Genomic DNA, 17,142 nt, shown 5'->3' with positions numbered 1-17,142 from the left:
CACCTGAGCTACAGCAACTTCTGGTTTTCATGGACCTCCTTGTCTGGGCTGGCTTCAAACCATGATCCTCAGATATCTGTCTTCTGAGTATCTAGGATTACAGCTGTGAGCCACCAATTCCTGACCAAAATAAGTGATCCATTGAAAGCATCTGCATCATATACCTGTCATACATTGTTCACAAAGTTCCATCTGCAGCTGAGCCAATCACAGTGTTAGACAGAAAGGAGGTCTTTTGGCTTGCTTGAAAATAAGTTTATTGAGAAACAAATACTGTGTGTACAGCTATATATCTGGACTGCTAGCCCCCCCCTCCACCTCCAGCATCTGCACATAGGCAGGGAGCAGTTGGCAGCTGTGGCATGTGGTGGGGCCTACTGTTTGTGCTTGGTCTCACTGAGCAGCTCTTGCCAGTTCTTCTCCATTTCTTCCTTGCAGTTGAGAAAGGCATCCTCCAGTCGGCGCATGGACTCTGCCAGTGTGGGGTTGGTACGCATGACCACCATGTCATAGGCCATCCACGTCGCCTGCACTGCAACAAAAGACAGGCACAATCAGGCCACAGGGGCTGAAGTTCTAGGGTCCTACCTAGGCTGAGAAGCCATGGGTAGGCATTTGGGAAACATCAATTACTCAAAAAAGAGAAAGCCAGTGGGATGCACAATACAGGGTTATAAGACCCCTTATAAAAACTGCTTCTGGGGGCTGGGAATATGGCCTAGTGGCAGAGTGCTTGCCTAGCATGCATGAAGCCGTGGGTTTGATTCCTCAGCACCACATACATAGAAAAAAGCCAGAAATGGTGCTGTGGCTCAAGTGGTAGAGTGCTAGCCTTGAGAAAAAAAGAAGCCAGGGACAGTGCTCAGGCCCTGAGTTCAAGTCCCAGGACTGGCAAAAAATTCCTTTGTTGAGCTAAAAAGTACCAGATATTGGGCTAGGGGGATAGCATTGCTCAAATGATAGAATGCCTGCCTACAAAGACTGAGTTTAAACCTAAGTACTACCAGAAAACAAAACCCAAACTGGGTACTTAAGGAAAGTGTTCTCAAAAAAATTAGTCATAGTACTGTAGGTAGAATGGTGACTAACAAATGTACATGTGCATTTACATATAACCAGTACCAGTGCATGATAAGCTAGAAGTTTTACAGAGAACAGTATCTGTTTGGTTATGGAAACATTGCTAGTAAAGGGCCAAGTGCTGGTGGTTCTATGAGCCTAGCTATAGTTTCAGGAGGCTGAAATCTGAGGATAACAGTTCAAAACCAGCCCTCGCAGACAAATCTGAAAGACTTTTTACCATCAATTAACCAAAAAAGAACCAGAAGTGATATGTGGTTTAAGTGCCAGCCTTGCACAGGAGCTCAAGGAAACAGAACTCTAGGCTCTAAGTTCAAGCCCTAAAATGGATACAAAAACAAAACAAAAAAGTGCTAGAGAATGTAGGGTATATGTAGTGTCTGAATAGTATCATGACTCTACTTGTAGTAGGAGCCCCTGGGATGCTTCTTGATTAATGAGGCTACTGGCTCCTCTAGCAACAAACAGAAGTTGTTTCTGTCGGGCTGGAGATTGTGCCTGGTGATCTGCATCTTAACAATAACCTGGATCATTCTAATACAAAAGGTCTCAGACATCCTTTTCAGATCCCTGGATAACAGGTGATGTATGAACCTGGGAGCCAGAGCAGAGTTCACATCCCGATTCTCCACTTGCTAGCTATGTGACCGTCAACAAGGACTGAAATTTGCTAACGCAGGCTTCTCACCTGAAAAGTAGAGACTGTACTGATCTCATAGCTTGCTGTGAGGACTGAATATATGTGAACTGCCTAGTATACATGTTATGGATTGAATGTTGATGTCCTCTTGCTCAATTCACATGCTGAAATCTAACCCCAAAGTGGTGATATTAGGAGGTAGAGCCTGTGGGAGATGAGCGGGTATGAGTATACGGTCCTTGTGAATGGAAATGGTGCCTTTATAAGAGACATGAGAGCTTGCTCTTGGCCACGTGAAGGTACAGCTAAGGTGACTATCTGCAGACTAGGAAGGTATTTCTGACTGGACATCAGATCTGCAGGTGCCTTGATCTTAGACTTCCTCGACTATAGGACAGAGAAATAAATGTTTGTTTTTAATCCATCTTGTCTATGTACAATTTTTAATTTATTGGTGTAAAGCAATTAAGACAGAAATTGGTAACAAGAAGGAGGTATTGCTGTAACAAACACCTGAAAGTGTGGAGAGTGGCTTTGAAGTTGAGTAGAGGGTAGAGTTGCTGGAGTTTTGAATTGCCTGATAGAAGCTAATGAACAAAGCTTTAAAGGTAATTCTGGGACCAGAGGCAGTGACAGCTTATAATGGTTAGGAGGCAGAAATTAGGAAGATCAGTGGCTGGAAATATGGCCTAGTGGCAAGAGTGCTTGCCTCACATACGTGAAGCCCTAGGTTTGATTCCTCAGCACCACATATGTAGAAAACGACCAGAGGTGGCGCTGTGGCTCAAGTGGCAGAGTGCTAGCCTTGTGCAAAAAGAAGCCAAGGGACAGTGCTCAGGCCCTGATTTCAAGGCCCAGGACTGGCCAAAAAAAAAAAAAAAAAAAAAAAAAGGAAGGAAGGAAGGAAGGAAGAAAAAAATAAATTAGGAAGAGCTTAGTTTGAACCTAGCCTGGGCAAAAAACTTATCAAGACTATCATCCCAGTAATTAAGCTGGGTATGTTGTTATACACCTGCGATTCCAGCTATGTGGAAGTCCACAATAGGAGGATTGCTCTCTGAGGCTGGCCCCAGGCAAACTGTCCTTGTGGAAAAAACCCTATTCAAAAAATAGCTAAATCCAAAAGGACTAGGAGCATAGCACAAATGGTAGGGTACCTGCCTAGCAAACATGAGGCCCTGATTTCAAATAATATTATTGTCACAAAATAAAGTAAAAGGCAATCCTGTTATTTCTGGCTCAGTAAGAAAAGAAGAATTTAGAGAGGAAACCTCCAACTTCATAGAGAAAATAGAAATACAAATGATAAAGCATTCTAATGAAGTATCAGATATAAATGAGGAAACAAGAGGAGAGATGATCCTTACCATGAAAATGCCAAAGAACTTGGCTGATTGTGTTCATAATCTAATGTTTTACGGAAGGTAGAACTTGTAAGTAATGTACTAAGGAGAATTGCTCTAAAAAAGAAGAAACTTACTTTAAAAGAAATAATTGAAGTACTTAAGGAAAGAGTTAAAGTAAGAAAAAAATAAAATTGAGGAAAAGATCTCACAGAAATGAATCTTTTTTATTATCTTTAAGTAGTTGTACAAAGGAGTTGCCACTTAACAAAGCAGTATATAAATACAACATATCTTTATCAATGTCATCCTTGCAAGAGAAATGAGTCTTTTACTATTCTTCAGATGAGTTAAGAGGAAACATAAGGGGCTGGGAATATGGCCTAGTGGCAAGAGTGCTTGCCTTGTATAGATGAAAGCCTGGGTTCGATTCCTCAGCACCACATATATAGAAAACGGCCAGAGGTGGCGCTGTGGCTCAAATGGCAGAGTGCTAACCTTGAGCAAAAAAGAAGCCAGGGACAGTGCTCAGGCCCTGAGTTCAAGGCCCAGGTCTGGCAAAAAAAAAAAAGAAAGATAAGAGGAAACATAATATATTATAAAACAGAAAAGAAACATGTCTATTATTGTCTATTGTTGGAACTAGAGTTGTAGCCTCATGATAGAGTACCTGGCTAACAAAACATGTTAAAAGCCTTAAGTTTAATGAAAGAAAGGGGCAGGGAGAAAGAAAACAAATAAATATGGAAGCCAGAACATGGTGGCTCACACCTGTAATTAGTTAGGAAGCAGAAACCCAAGGATTGCAGTACAAAGCCTGCCAGGGCAGGAAAGTCCATGAGACTCTTATCTCCAATTAACCACAAAAAGAGCTGGAGCTGCTAGGTGCTGTTGGCTCCTGCCTGTAATCCTATCTACTCAGGAGGCTGAGATCTGAGGATCTTGGTTCAAAGCTAGCCTGGGTAGGAAAGTACATGAGACTTTTCTCTCCAATTAACCACCAGAAAACCAAAAGTGGGGCTGTGGCTCAAGTGGTAGAGTGCTAGCCTTGAGTAAAAGAGCTCAGGGACAGTACTCAGGCCCTGAGTTCAAGCCCCACCATTGTTAAAAAACAACAACAATAACCAAAATCATTCAGCTATGCTACTTTCAGATTTCTGAACTTTGAAAACTGTTTCATAATAATTGTTCTTTAAAATTGTTTATGGTCTTAGCTACTCAGAAGCCTGAGATCTGAGAACTGTAGTTTGAAGCCAGCTGGGGCAGGAAAGTCTGTGAGAGTTTTCCTTTTTAAAAAATTTTTTGTATGCTAGTCCTGGGGCTTAGGACTCAGGGCCTGAGCACTACTGGCTTCTTTTTGCTGAAGGTAAGCACTCTACCTCTTGAACCACAGCACCACTTCTGGCTTTTTCTGTTTTTGTGGTGCTGAGGAATCGAACCCAGGGCTTCATGCATGCTAGGCAAGGACTCCACCACTAAGCCATATTCCCCACCTAGCCTGTGAGACTTTTATCTCCAATAAATTACCAAAAAAGCCAGACATGGAGCTGTAGCTCAAATGGTACAGCTCTATCCTTGAGCAAAAGAAGCTCAGAATCAGTGCCCATGTCCTGAGTTCAAGCCCCAGGATCAGGGAAACACACACACACACACACACACACACACACACACTCTCTCTCTCTCTCTCTCTCTCTCTCTCTCTCTCTCTCACACACACACACACACAAACACACGTTTTAAATTCTCAACTTCTAATTTTGGGCTAACTTGCTATACAGCAACAGATAGAAAATATTGATTTGAATGTTAGGAATATGATACTTCTGCAGCAAAAATCAAAACTATGAGGCGCCTTTAGAATGGAACAGCTGAGTAGAAACTGGCAAAGCTCTAAAGATTTTGAAGAAAGAAGTAGCAAAATTTTAAGTGTCTTGAATGCATTGTTCAATGAATTTTGGACTTTAAGGTAACTTCAATAAAAGCTAAAAGAGAAGTATTGGAAGTATTGGAAGATGAAGGGAGGGGAGAAGACATGCTCAGTAGAGGCAAATATTTAGCAACAATGTCACAAGAGGTAATTTGGAAAGATTTAGCAACAAGGTCACAAGAGGTAATTTGAAAACAAAATAGCAACAAGGTTACAAGAGGTAATCTGGAAGGTTAAAAAATGCAACTACTGGTGGGTTGGGAATATGGCCTAGTGGTAGAGTGCTTGCCTCCTATACATGAAGCCCTGGGTTTGATTCCTTAGCCACCACATATATAGAAAAAGCCAGAAGTGGCTCTGTGGCTCAAGAGTGCTAGCCTTGAGCAAAAAGAAGCCAGGGACAGTACTCAGTCCCTGAGTCCAAGTCCCAGTACCGGCAAAAAAAAAAAAGTAACTACTGAACTACTTATCAAGTTTTAATTACATTTTTCTTATTTTGTGTGTTTATATTGGGAGCAGTTGGGTGCTGGTGATTGAAGTTAGGGTCTTGACTATATGCTAGGGCCTTGCATGTGTGCTAAGCAAGCACTATACCACTGAGCTAGATTTCTAGTCCCAATCTATATATTTAATATTTTATTTACAATCCATTGTTTTGTGAATTTCAGATGTTCCTTTTTGAAATCATATTTCTTTTACTTGGTGCAACTTTTACAATTGTTTAGAGAAGGTATGTTAAATGTTGTCAGTTTTGTTCATTTCTAATTGTTTTTATACTATCGCCTTTATTGATACATTTTTTATTTATTTATTTATTTATTATTATTATTATTTTTTTTTTTTTTTTGCCAGTTCTGGGCCTTGGACTCAGGGCCTGAGCACTGTCCCTGGCTTCTTTTTGCTCAAGGCTAGCACTCTGCCACTTGAGTCACAGCGCCACCTCTGGCCATTTTCTGTATATGTGGTGCTGGGGAATCCAACCCAGGTCTTCATGTATATGAGGCAAGCGCTCTTGCCACTAGGCTATATCCCCAGTCCGATAGATACATTTTTTAAAGTACATAATTCTAGTTCGATAATGGTTTATGAGATTTAGATATTATGTCACCAATTCCTAGTTTTCACAATTGCTACTGGAAATTAATTTCAATGGTCATTCATTTGATGGTCTTTTCCTTATTAACTTCCTCCAAAATTTTTCTCTTTCTTTATGATCTTCTGAAATTTCACCTATCTACATTGGATTTCATTTACTTTTGCTTGGAATATGTTTTGTTTCTTGAATCCCTAAGATTCTCAAGAGTTCTGAAAACCTCATAGTTATTGTATTTTAAATATCATTATTCTATTATCTCTAACAATTCTTTTTTTCTTTTGAAACCCCAGTTAGCTACAAGTTAGATCTTTTTTAAAAAATCTATATTACAACTCTTTTTGTTTTTATTTTTTGGGCTTGTGGGGTAGCTCAAGTGGTAGAATGCTTGCATAGCTGGCATAAGGCTTTAGGTTCTACTCCCCAATACCACAAAAACAAAACATAACTTAAAAAAATGCTTTATGTTTAGTATATTCTTTTCCAGTTGAAATCTTCCAACTGTTGTTAATTGTGTTTTAGTTTACAATTACATTTTTCATCTTAGAAGATCCATTTTCTTTTTTGGTTGTTTTGTCTTATTTCTTGTTTTGTTTTGTTTTGTTTTGGTTGTGGGGCTTGAACTCAGGGACTAAGCACTATTCCTTAGCTGTTTTGCTCAAAGGTAGTGTTCTACCATTTTGAGCCATAGATCCACTTCTGATTTTTAGGTGGCTAATTGGAAATAAGCATCTCATGGACTTTCCTACCCAGTCTGGCTTTGATCTCAGTCCTTAGATCTCAGCCTCCTGAGTAGCTAGGATTACAGGCATGAGCTACCAATACCCAGTAAGAAGCTCCATTTTTAAAGGTTTCACATATTTATTACAGAACTCTTTCTTGAGACAACCAAAGAAACCAGATTCCCAATTTAAAATGCCCAACTGTTCAGGCAGTTTGACATTTTTATCTAGATTGGCTCACAAGAATAGAACATAAATATATGTGCCATCTGGTGTAGTTCTTCACATACCCAGTCTTGGTTTTAATGTCTTCTCTTGGAGTTGCTCCTGATTTTGTTACCAGTTTTCATCTGAGTCCACTGGTGAATGGGACGATTTGCTTTTATTTATGGGCCAGGAATTGCTTGATTCTGAAGGACTTTGGTGAGAAGCCAGGCTAAGCACACTCACAATAATGGTGGGCAAAAGCTGTAGAGCTAGAAATTTTTGTGTTTTTTTTAAAATTGATTCTGTCTATTCCTTCTTGAATTTCCGTTACGTTCCTCTTTGTTAATGCATCTGTTACTTAGCCATTCTATATGTAGCTATTTGTCCTCCACATCTGACATTATCTTAAGTCTTTGGAAATTTAAACATGCTGATTCTTGTTTCTTTTACTCAAAACTGCTTATGTCATCTATTTGGTAATCTTTATTTGTGAGGTAATTGCTGAGGCAACCCCCATGTCAGGATGACTTCAATAGTCTCCAGGGTTTTAGTGTAGAGCAAGGGTCATACAATCAGCTTCTCCATTCCTACAATGTTCCAAGATTTAATATCTGCTACAGGCTGGATTTTCTTCTAACCCTAGAACAGACTGTATTTAGAAACAGAATCTACATAGAGGTGATTAAGTTAAAATAGGGTCATGACTGCTGTCCATATAAGTTAGAACACAGGGAGGAACAAGAGAGTGACCCTGTGAAGAACAAGAAGAGTCAGGAGAAATCAACCTGTCAACATGTTGATCTCAGATTACTAGCCTCCAGTACTGTGAAAGAATATATTTCTGTTGTTTGAGTTGCCCATTTTGTAGTCCTTTGTAAAAAAAACTTAGAAAAATCACACAGTATCCAACTACACTCTGTGCTCTTCTGATTACTGTTCTCTTTGTTGCTTTGACCCTGGATCTTTGCCTTCAGCACATGAGAAATTCCCTCAGCCTCTTGCCTTGAATTTCTGGTTCATACAGAACTCTGGATGAGGGATCTGTTGTGTCAGGCTCAGATGGCTACTATCGTGCAGTTTGTAGAGGCTGAAATACAGCTTATACTCTTCTCATCAAACTATGAGAAGGTTAGATCTAGTCAGAGGAGTTGGTCATAAGCAGAAGCCATGTCAGTTACATTTACCTGTTAGGGGTATAGGTGTGTGGGAATCTTTAGGGAACTCACTCACCTGTGTAGGCTAGCAATAATTTAAAGATTGTGTTCTTTGGGTTTGTGGCTTGTCAGTGGTGAGAGTGGTCCTTCTGGATGCACTAAGATAATTCTCCAAATGATTTCTATTGAAGTAAGGTGATTGGAGCTAAGCATCATGCCTTGTCCTCATAGCCATCCTGGTGCCTTGCTGGGTGGTGGGGGCTTTCCACTCAGCTCCCAAAGGCCTAGAGGTGAGATAGCCCATTCTTTGATTTGCAGATGTCATGCTATTTAACCCCAGGAGAGCTTTGCTATTATTCCCCTAAATGTTTTTTGTTTGTTTGTTTGTTTGTTTTCCAGTTCTGGTGCTTGGACTCAGGGCCTGAGCACTGTCCTTGGCTTCTTTTTGCTCAAGGCTAGCGCTCTGCCACTTGAGCCACAGTGCCTCTTCTGGCCTTTTCTACATATGTGGTGCTGAGGAATCGAACCCAGGGCTTCATGTATATGAGGCACTCTGACAGCTAGGTTGTGGACTCCTGTCAGGTTACTAAATGTTTTGGAGTCACTCAGAAGACCTCTGAAGTAAGTTTCTGTTTTTCTCTATTTTCTGTTTTCTGGGGATTAAATCATCTAGAACTATGGAGGAAAGGAGTGCCAAGGTGCTTGAGATCAGCCCCACGACCCTCAGGGCTGTGATAATGAAGAGGGTTTTAATACAGCTGAGAAGGGTAAGGCCCTTTCATGGTGGAAGGTGGGGAAGGGGGCTCTCATACTGTGATAGTTTTTGCTCCCAGAAGAGAAGACTTTGGAACCGGTGAGGTGGGAGAGGCCCGCTCATGGTGGGAGAGGCTTCACTCAGCTGGCTTTGATTTTTGTGTTTCTGTCTTGGTCTTGTCTCATTCTCTTGTTCTGTTTTCTTAATGAGTTGGTACCAGTTTGTAATGCGGATCCTTGTTTTCTGTGACATTGTTGTTCATTTAGACATATCTTTGTGGGGAATCAAAGGTCAGATGACCAGCTGGGGTCACAGGCCTGCTATGTTCCCCCCTGTACAGTTGGAGGTGGGGCATGGGAAGCTGCAGGCCTGCTTTGGAACCCTAGCTAACCTTGGCAGATTAGAATTGGTAAAGTGCTCTAAAACTGGATAAAAGATGGAGCCAGGCCACTTAGTGGGACTAAGAATTTAGCTTGAGGTAACTCCCATCCTTCCTCCATGTAAAGGAATTCAAAGGTCCATTCATATGCTAACATACCTTGCTAATAAACCCTAGCCCCAGAGAATGAGGCTGGTAGATGCTAAAGTGCTTTGTTAGCAAAATTTGTCTCAAATCTTGGTTATTTGTAAGAGGAAGATATTTTATTTGGTTGTTGGTAAAAGTATCTCTTGACACTGGGATTTCAGAAAACTTATGGCCAATTTATTTTTGCACACTTAAAGACCTTTGTCCACATGTTTGTGTGTGTGTATGTGTGTGTGTGAACATGTTCAGGATAAAAACTGTTAGCACTATAATCAAGACTTATCTGACAGTAAAAATATAAATATTTTTCCAGGTGCTGGTGGCTCATACACATAACTTTAACTACTCAGGAGGCTGAATTCTGAGGATCTTAGTTCAAAGCCAGCCCCAGCAGGAAAAGTCCATGAGACTCTTATCTCCAGTTAACCACCAGAAAACCAGTAGTGCTGTGGTTCAAGTGGTAGAGCACTAGCCTTAAGCTGAAGAGCTCAGGGACAGCACCCAGTGTAATGCCCAGATTTCAAGGCCAAAGACAACCATCAGAGTCCAGAGTCAAAGCCAAACCGCAAGGGACGTTTATTAGGAGTTCGAACCCAGACCCTCACGCACTCGTTGCCAGTGCGGCTGAGAGGCCCCGGGCACAATTCCAGCACAGCTTTTATAGACAAGTACAGGGAAGTTGGGGAAGACCCCTGGTTACAAGTACATGATTGGTTGACATTTGCCCTAGTTTACTGGTCGCCTCAGGATTGGCCTGGGTTTTCCCGCCGAATGTATGGGCCAGACAGCCTTAACCTTGGGGTACAGATTCGGGTGGGCCTCCAGGAGTGGTCACGTAGCCACATTCCTGGAGCCTGATGGTTCTTGTCTCTTGTTCCCAGATCCGGGCTGGGGTCTGAGACCGGGCACTTAGTCATGTCCTACCTTGAGTGGGCTCTGGGCGTGGACAACTAATCACGTCCAGGCCAGATGGCCGTTATCTCCAGTGCTCAGATTCGGGTATGCACAGAGTTCACAGAGGGGTGTTGGGTGGGGGAGGGGCGTGTGGTTACAGAGTAGCTATAGGAAGACTGCTGGTATTTCTCCACTTCCCCATGGGTTAGCAAGAAAAGGTACAGAAGCAAAATAGCTGTTAGGGCATAATGGTTATAATTCTCTACGCTCTTCACCAGGCCCAGAGTTCAAGCCCCAGGGCTGACCCCTTCATATAAATAATTTTTGAGGTCTCAGAGTTTATTTCCCTCCACTGTTAAAATTTGGGGCTAAGTATTATAAATTTAGGTATAAAGGTTTATTATTGTCAAACACATTGTCCTTTCTATCCATCTGAAACTGCTTTGGTCTGCAAATATAGGATGGGCCGGCTGGTCAGTGTTAGCTACCTTCAAGGGGTTAGGGATGAGCTGGCAGGAAAGGTGCAGTTCATCCAGCCCTAGGAGACCAGCATGGTCTAAGGCATGATCCATTTAGTACATTCCATGAAGGTGCTTCACTTTCTTTTCCTTACAGATCAACACTGAAAATCTGATAGTAATAGGTGCAAGTATAGGTATCAGCCATTCCAGAGGACCATGCAGAGATAATCACAGGCAGGAGAAGGTTCATAAGGAGGTTTATTAGTGGGGCCATAGTTCCCACGGGAGAGGGAGCTACATGGCCTCTGCACCTTATCCAGGTGGCAGCTTCTCTCTGCGGGGGGGGGGGGGGGGGTAAAGGGGAAGTAGTTAGGTAGTGAGTAGGAGTGGCTCATTAGGTATGGGTGGATCTGGGGGCTAGTGGGAGGAGCAGAGGACCTGAGGCTAGGGAAATGCTAACAATAGGATTAGTAATGTGATTAGTATTCCTAAAAACTGCTCCTTGGGATGTATAAAAAAAATGGAAAAGCTTTAAAAAGGAGTGTTAAAAATGTTAATCTGTCTAAAGTAATTTGGTCTCAATATGTTAGCATGTGGAACTTTAAATTTTAATACAATTTTGCAATCAGATGAATATTGGGAAAAGCAAAAATGCTGATGTTCCTTAGTTTGTTAAGTCTAGACTCTTTTTTTTTTTTTTTTTTTTTTTTGCCAGTCCTGGGCCTTGGACTCAGGGCCTGAGCACTGTCCCTGGCTTCTTCCCGCTCAAGGCTAGCACTCTGCCACTTGAGCCACAGCGCCGCTTCTGGCCGTTTTCTGTATATGTGGTGCTGGGGAATCGAACCTAGGGCCTCGGGTATACCGAGGCAGGCACTCTTGCCACTAGGCTATATCCCCAGCCCCAAGTCTAGACTCTTAATGCAGTGCCAGTCTACAAGTAATTCTTACATTAAGAAAAATTATATAATTTGAGTTCAAATGTTTTCTAAGAGCTAATTCTGAAGGAAAAATAAAAGGCAGTTTTAAATTCAGGGTATAAAAAGGTAAATGGGCATTACCAAGGATTATTACCAAGTATTTACTACATTTCATTAAAAAGAAACTTTAGTTTAAACGTTTTCTAAGGGTTATTTTAAATGCAAATTAACGCAATGGGAGTATAAAGTACTAAAGGGGAAATTAGTTTCAGTTTTAGTTTTTATTTTTAAGGCTTTGGAGAGGGAATTAAAAAATGGGTTCCTGGGGCTGGGGATATGGCCTAGTGGCAAGAGTGCTTGCCTTGTATACATGAGGCCCTGGGTTCGATTCCCCAGCACCACATATACAGAAAACGGCCAGAAGTGGCACTGTGGTTCAAGTGGCAGAGTGCTAGCTTTGAGCAAAAAGAAGCCAGGGACAGTGCTCAGGCCCTGAGTCCAAGCCCCAGGACTGGCCAAAAAAAAAAAAAAAGAAAAAAATGGGTTCCTGGATAGAGGAAATTTGGGGAGAGTTGTCTTAAAATGTTTGTTTCAAAGTGGAAAAAGGGGAAATTAGGTCTACTCAAGTTCACTTAAGTATTTGCTTATATCAAGGGTTTTTTTGCTGTTCAATGTGTTTCCCAAGTTTGTGAGCTGCCTTGGATACAGAGCCTTTTTCCTGCATTCTTTGTAATCACAGAGGTTTATCTTGGTAACAGTTGTTTCCATTAGTGTCCTAAAGTGCTATATTCAGTTAAAAATTAAGTGAATATGATTGTGTAGTTGCTGTTTCAGTTTTGCCTTCACAGATTTGCTCTTCTGTAGCAACTACAGGCAGGCCCACAGAGGAACAGATGACTCTCACGAGTTTATCAGATGTAAATTTGATTCTTAATAAGTTCCATGTAAGCTCTGCTAAAAAGAACTACTTCTATTGATCTCCTAGTTACTTCAATTGGAAGAAAGGGGCTGTTGGTGAAGACTCATTTGTTCTGAGGACTGCAGTTCAAAGCCAGCCCAGGCAGAAAAGTCCCTGTGAGATTCTTATCTCTAATTAACCAGCAGAATGCTGGAAGTGGCATTGTGACTCAAAGTGGTAGAGCACTAGCTTTGAGCAGGAGAGCTCAAGGACAGTGCCCAGGCCCTGAGTTCAAGACCAGTAACTGACCAGGGAAATACCAATGGGGACACTATCCCAGCATGAAGGAGATACTTCTGGGACAAAGCCTGTCCTGGCTCTAAGGGGACATCCAGAGACAGTTGGAAGTTATTGCAGAAATAAGGAGGTAGTGTCAGATCCTAGAGTCATTTGTGCTTGGCCATTCAAAATTAATCAGAGCTGGGAGGTCGTTAGAAAATAGATTATCAGCATGCCTATCTAATGCCCATGTCTGTCCACTTTGTAACTGGGCAGGAACTTACACCCTTGCTTGTCAGTCATCTGTTATAGTGGGCAGTAAATAGGTAGGGTTGTCAAATGTGAAATAGTTTAAAATGAATAAGAATCCCAGCCCCTAGTATCTGAGCCTGATAACCCCCTCGGTAAAACAGGCTAAGGCTTCATGTCTCTGGCTAGGTAGGTCCAGAGCCCCTATTCTGCTTGGAGAAGTTACAGAAGATGGATATTCACCCATTAACTTCCCTTAAGATCAAGGGATTGAAGTCATTTTTTGAGAAATGAGGCAGGATAGATTAAAGGAAGAGGCATGGGAAACAGTGGTAACAAGAGGACTTGTCAGAGTTGGTTACAGGCCCAAGCCTTCTATGTCTGCTCACGAAATCCTAGCCTTTTTGGAGGAAGTCTGGCTAATGAAAGTTGTTGCCCTAGTACATTGTCCCGGGCTTCAAAAGGGAGTTCTATAGTAAAAAAGCTGCCTTGAAAACCAGTGGGGCCCCTGACTGTTGTTGGCCCCAACCTGCCATCGAAGTCAACAAACTCTGAGGAAGCAATCAGGAGAACACTGGGAAATAAATTTCACCGAAGTCAGGCCCTCACTTGAAGTTCATATGCTTCCTTAAGTTAAGTTAGCAGAACTTGCAGGCAACTCAGCAGGAAGTGTGTGAATGATCCAGGAGACATGTCAACTGCCCAGTTCGCATCTAGTCCATCCCTTCCCACCTAGAGATTCCATTTGGGTTAAGAATTTGGTCGAGGACATCCTCTCAACCACCCAGAAGGGACCCTACATTGTCATCCTGAGCACATCCACCATGGCAAAAGTAGAGAGCCCCCCCCCCCCCGGCTCCATCATACTCCACTTCAGATCTCCTGAAACTAAGACATTTATATCCTCTTTCTGTCAACTCCTTCCCTGGAGCCTTCTTTGTTTGCCACTCTTTCTGTGGTACATAGATTTGTAAACCCTATCCAGCCTGACCTGGGAAAGGATTGTTGGTTATGTTTAAGTTCAATGCTAATGGAACAAGTCTGGTACAGGAGAGTCTCACTTGTAAACTTTGTTTAAAGTAACTTGGTTAAGCTCATGGTCCTAAGAGCCCAATGCAGCTCTCTCACTAGGAAATCAATGATTTGATTTTATGTACATATAACCAGTGGGGAATGAAGTAAGGAGATTGGAGCTAATCATCATGCCTTGTCCTCACAGCCATCCTGGTGCCTTGCTGGGTGGTGGGGGCTTTCCACCCAGCTCCCAAAGGCCTAGAGGTGAGATAGGCCATTCTTTGAATTGCAGATGCCATGCTGTTTAACCCCAGGAGAGCTTTGCTATTATTCCCCTAAATGTTTTGATTTGCTCAGATCTGACTGTTTCCCAATATGGAAAGTTTAGCTGGCCTCTCAGTACTTCCCTAGATGGAAAACTTTGCTTGCTCCTGAGTATTTCCCTGTATGGTCTGCTTTTGTTGGCTTGGTTCTCCACTCCAAACATGTATTTTTTTTTTTTTTGTCTTTAAAAGCTTTGTGCAAGCTCCATCCTGGGCTGCAGGTCTTTGAGACAACCTGCAGTTGTCAGCTTGATAATAAAGAGTCCCAATTTGATCTCTCATAATGTGGCTTCTCAGTTTCTCACTGATGAAGTTTCTATACAACACTATCTTCCTCCCTCCCTCCTTCCTTCTTTCTTTCCTTCCTTCCTTCCTCATTTCCTTCCTCCCTCCCTCCCCTCATCCCTCCCTCCCTCCCTTCCTCCCTCCCTCCCTCTCCTATTTTCTCTATCTTGTGCTGGTACTAGGGTTTAAACTCAGAGCCTTAAGTTCTTACTTGGCTTTGGGTGTGGGTGTGGGTGTGGGTGTGGGTATGCACGTGCACATGCATGTGTGCATGTGTGCCAGTACTGGAACTTGAACCCAAGGCCTGGGCATTGTCCCTGAGTGCTCTACCACTTGAGCCACAGCTCCACTTCTGCTTTTTGATAGCTAATTTGAGATAAGAGTCTCACCAACTTCCCTGCCTGGGCTGGCTTCAAACCATGATCCTCAGATCTCAGATGCCTGACTAGCTAGGATTATGGGTGTGAGCCACTGGCACTAGATTCATTGTCTTTTCTTACTCATGTCAGGTGCTTTACCACTGGAGCCATACCTTCAGTTTGGCATTTTGCTTGTTATTTAGGGATAGAGTCTCTCCAACTTTTCTGCCCAGGCTGGCTTCAAACTCCAATTCACAGATTTCAGCCTTAGGAGTAGTAAGGATTACAAGTGTGAGCCACCAGTGCCTAGTGATTTTTATATTTCTAAAAACAAATATATCAGTCTTTACTTCTTTCTGAAACCTTCTCTTGCCATGGATGACATAACACTACTCTTCCTGTTTCTGTGTTTCCATGAGTCTCTCTTTCTTCGTGTCCAAACATTTTGACTGGATCTGAAAGTAAATAGTATGCCTCAGGGTCTGTGTTTGGGTCACTTCTTTTTACTACAACCTAATGTCATAGTCAGTATCACCCACACTGAGAAAAAAGGAAAAAATTAGACCCTTTGAGGATTAATAATGCATACTAGCTCTGAGTTATCACTAATTTCTGGAGACCCAAAACATCTCTGTGGTCCAGCATTCTGAGCAGGGGCTAGAGGTCAAGTGATCAGAGGGGTTCTGTCTCAAGAATGTGTCTCTGAACACATCATTTGTGGGATAAATACTACCATCCCAGGAAAGGCCAAATGAAGCCAATGAGACACTGCTTATACGTATAAAAGTAGTAAATCAAACATAACAGTGCATTCCTGGAGATATTGAAGAGATTAGTACTACTATCAGTTGTGAAGGATGTGATTCCCACCACGATCTTTTTCAAGTTGTCTATTTGGTCTGTGCAGATGGATCTTGAAGAATGACATCAGATTACGGTAAACTTTATCAGAAGGTGTTTCTGTTTGTGGCAGTTGATGCAGATGTGGTTTTGTAGCTTGAACAAATGAACATATCCCCAGGTGTCTGATTTGTAGTTTTTGCTCTATACTTGTGACTTAAGGCCACCAGAACCAGTTTGCTTTCAGCTAACAAGCCACAGCGTTACTTCTGGCCTTTTCTGTTTATGTGGTTCTGAGGAATGGAACCTGGGGCTTCATGCATGCTAGGCAAGAACCATTAAGCCACATTCCCAGTCCCTGACACACACATTTTAAATATTCAAGTATATTGGCAAAAAGTCACAGATATTTCTAGGTAGAAATTTTCTACAAAAATATTTACAGATGAATAATGTTCTTAGAAGTTTGCTTATTTGTTCTTGGCTTGGACTCAGTGCCTGAGCTCTTTTTGCTCAAGGCTAGAGATATGCAGAGAAGCCCTTGTTAGAGAAAGCACTAAATATAAACTCAGAAGTTTAGGGAAGATTGGAACTATCAGTAAGAATGCGGAGACATCTTGGGAAAACCATACCTGAGATTTTTTCCATCTCTTCCAATAGTTTTTCCAGATCCTTATTCAGGTCAGACAGCATTTTCAGCATGTTATCATAGTTTCTTTCCCCAGGGTCAGAATCAGCCATCTAGGAAGTATATATATATACATATATATATTAAAAAAAAAGCTGTCATGAGATAGACTGGCATTTCAGTTCCAGCTCCACAGCTCTCAGCTGAGTAGAATGCTTTCCCCATCTCAGATTTGGACAATACTGACATCACAGGGCTGTTGTAAAGATTAGATCACAATAAGTGTAAAGGGCTCACATAGCGTTTGGCACATAGTTATTCCTCCCCTGCCTTTGATTATTACTTTGCAAATACTCTTCAAGCACAGCTGAGGACTGGGGAGATTAAAGTGGAAGACATTTTTAACAATCATAAATTAAAAAAAATCTTTGCTATGATGGTAACACAATAGTGAGCTTATTTTGGAAAAAATGCACTAAAATGAAAGCTTTGTGTGGATATGCTATGAAGATATAATCTTACCCTCAAGAGATCTTCAGTGTGTGATAT

The 17,142-nt window shown here is 41.9% G+C and overlaps 1 protein-coding gene across 1 annotated transcript; it reads right to left on the bottom strand.

Annotated features, from left to right (window-relative positions):
- Nucleotides 1–374: 374 nt before the first annotated feature.
- On the bottom strand, nt 375–16,706 carry Syce3 (synaptonemal complex central element protein 3). Its single transcript, XM_048349225.1, has 2 exons — nt 16,598–16,706; nt 375–532 (listed from the first exon to the last, which is right to left on the bottom strand). Exons 1-2 carry the CDS (start codon nt 16,704–16,706, stop codon nt 375–377), a joined length of 267 nt encoding a protein of 88 aa, XP_048205182.1.
- Between the last annotated feature and the right edge of the window lie 436 nt (nt 16,707–17,142).

Source organism: Perognathus longimembris, chromosome 1, assembly GCF_023159225.1.
Source record: "Perognathus longimembris pacificus isolate PPM17 chromosome 1, ASM2315922v1, whole genome shotgun sequence".
Classification (NCBI taxonomy): Eukaryota; Metazoa; Chordata; class Mammalia; order Rodentia; family Heteromyidae; genus Perognathus; species Perognathus longimembris.
The sequence above is the reverse complement of the archived record's forward strand: the minus strand, read 5'-3'. Positions and strand labels throughout refer to the sequence as shown.

Bases quoted from the DNA above. Each gene is read 5' to 3' on its own strand.
- Syce3 (XM_048349225.1), bottom strand. From the start codon at position 16,706: ATGGCTGATTCTGACCCTGGGGAAAGAAACTATGATAACATGCTGAAA. The intron at 533-16,597 runs GTATGGTTTTCC...CTTTTGTTGCAG, and splicing joins AGAGATGGAAAAAATCTCAG to TGCAGGCGACGTGGATGGCC.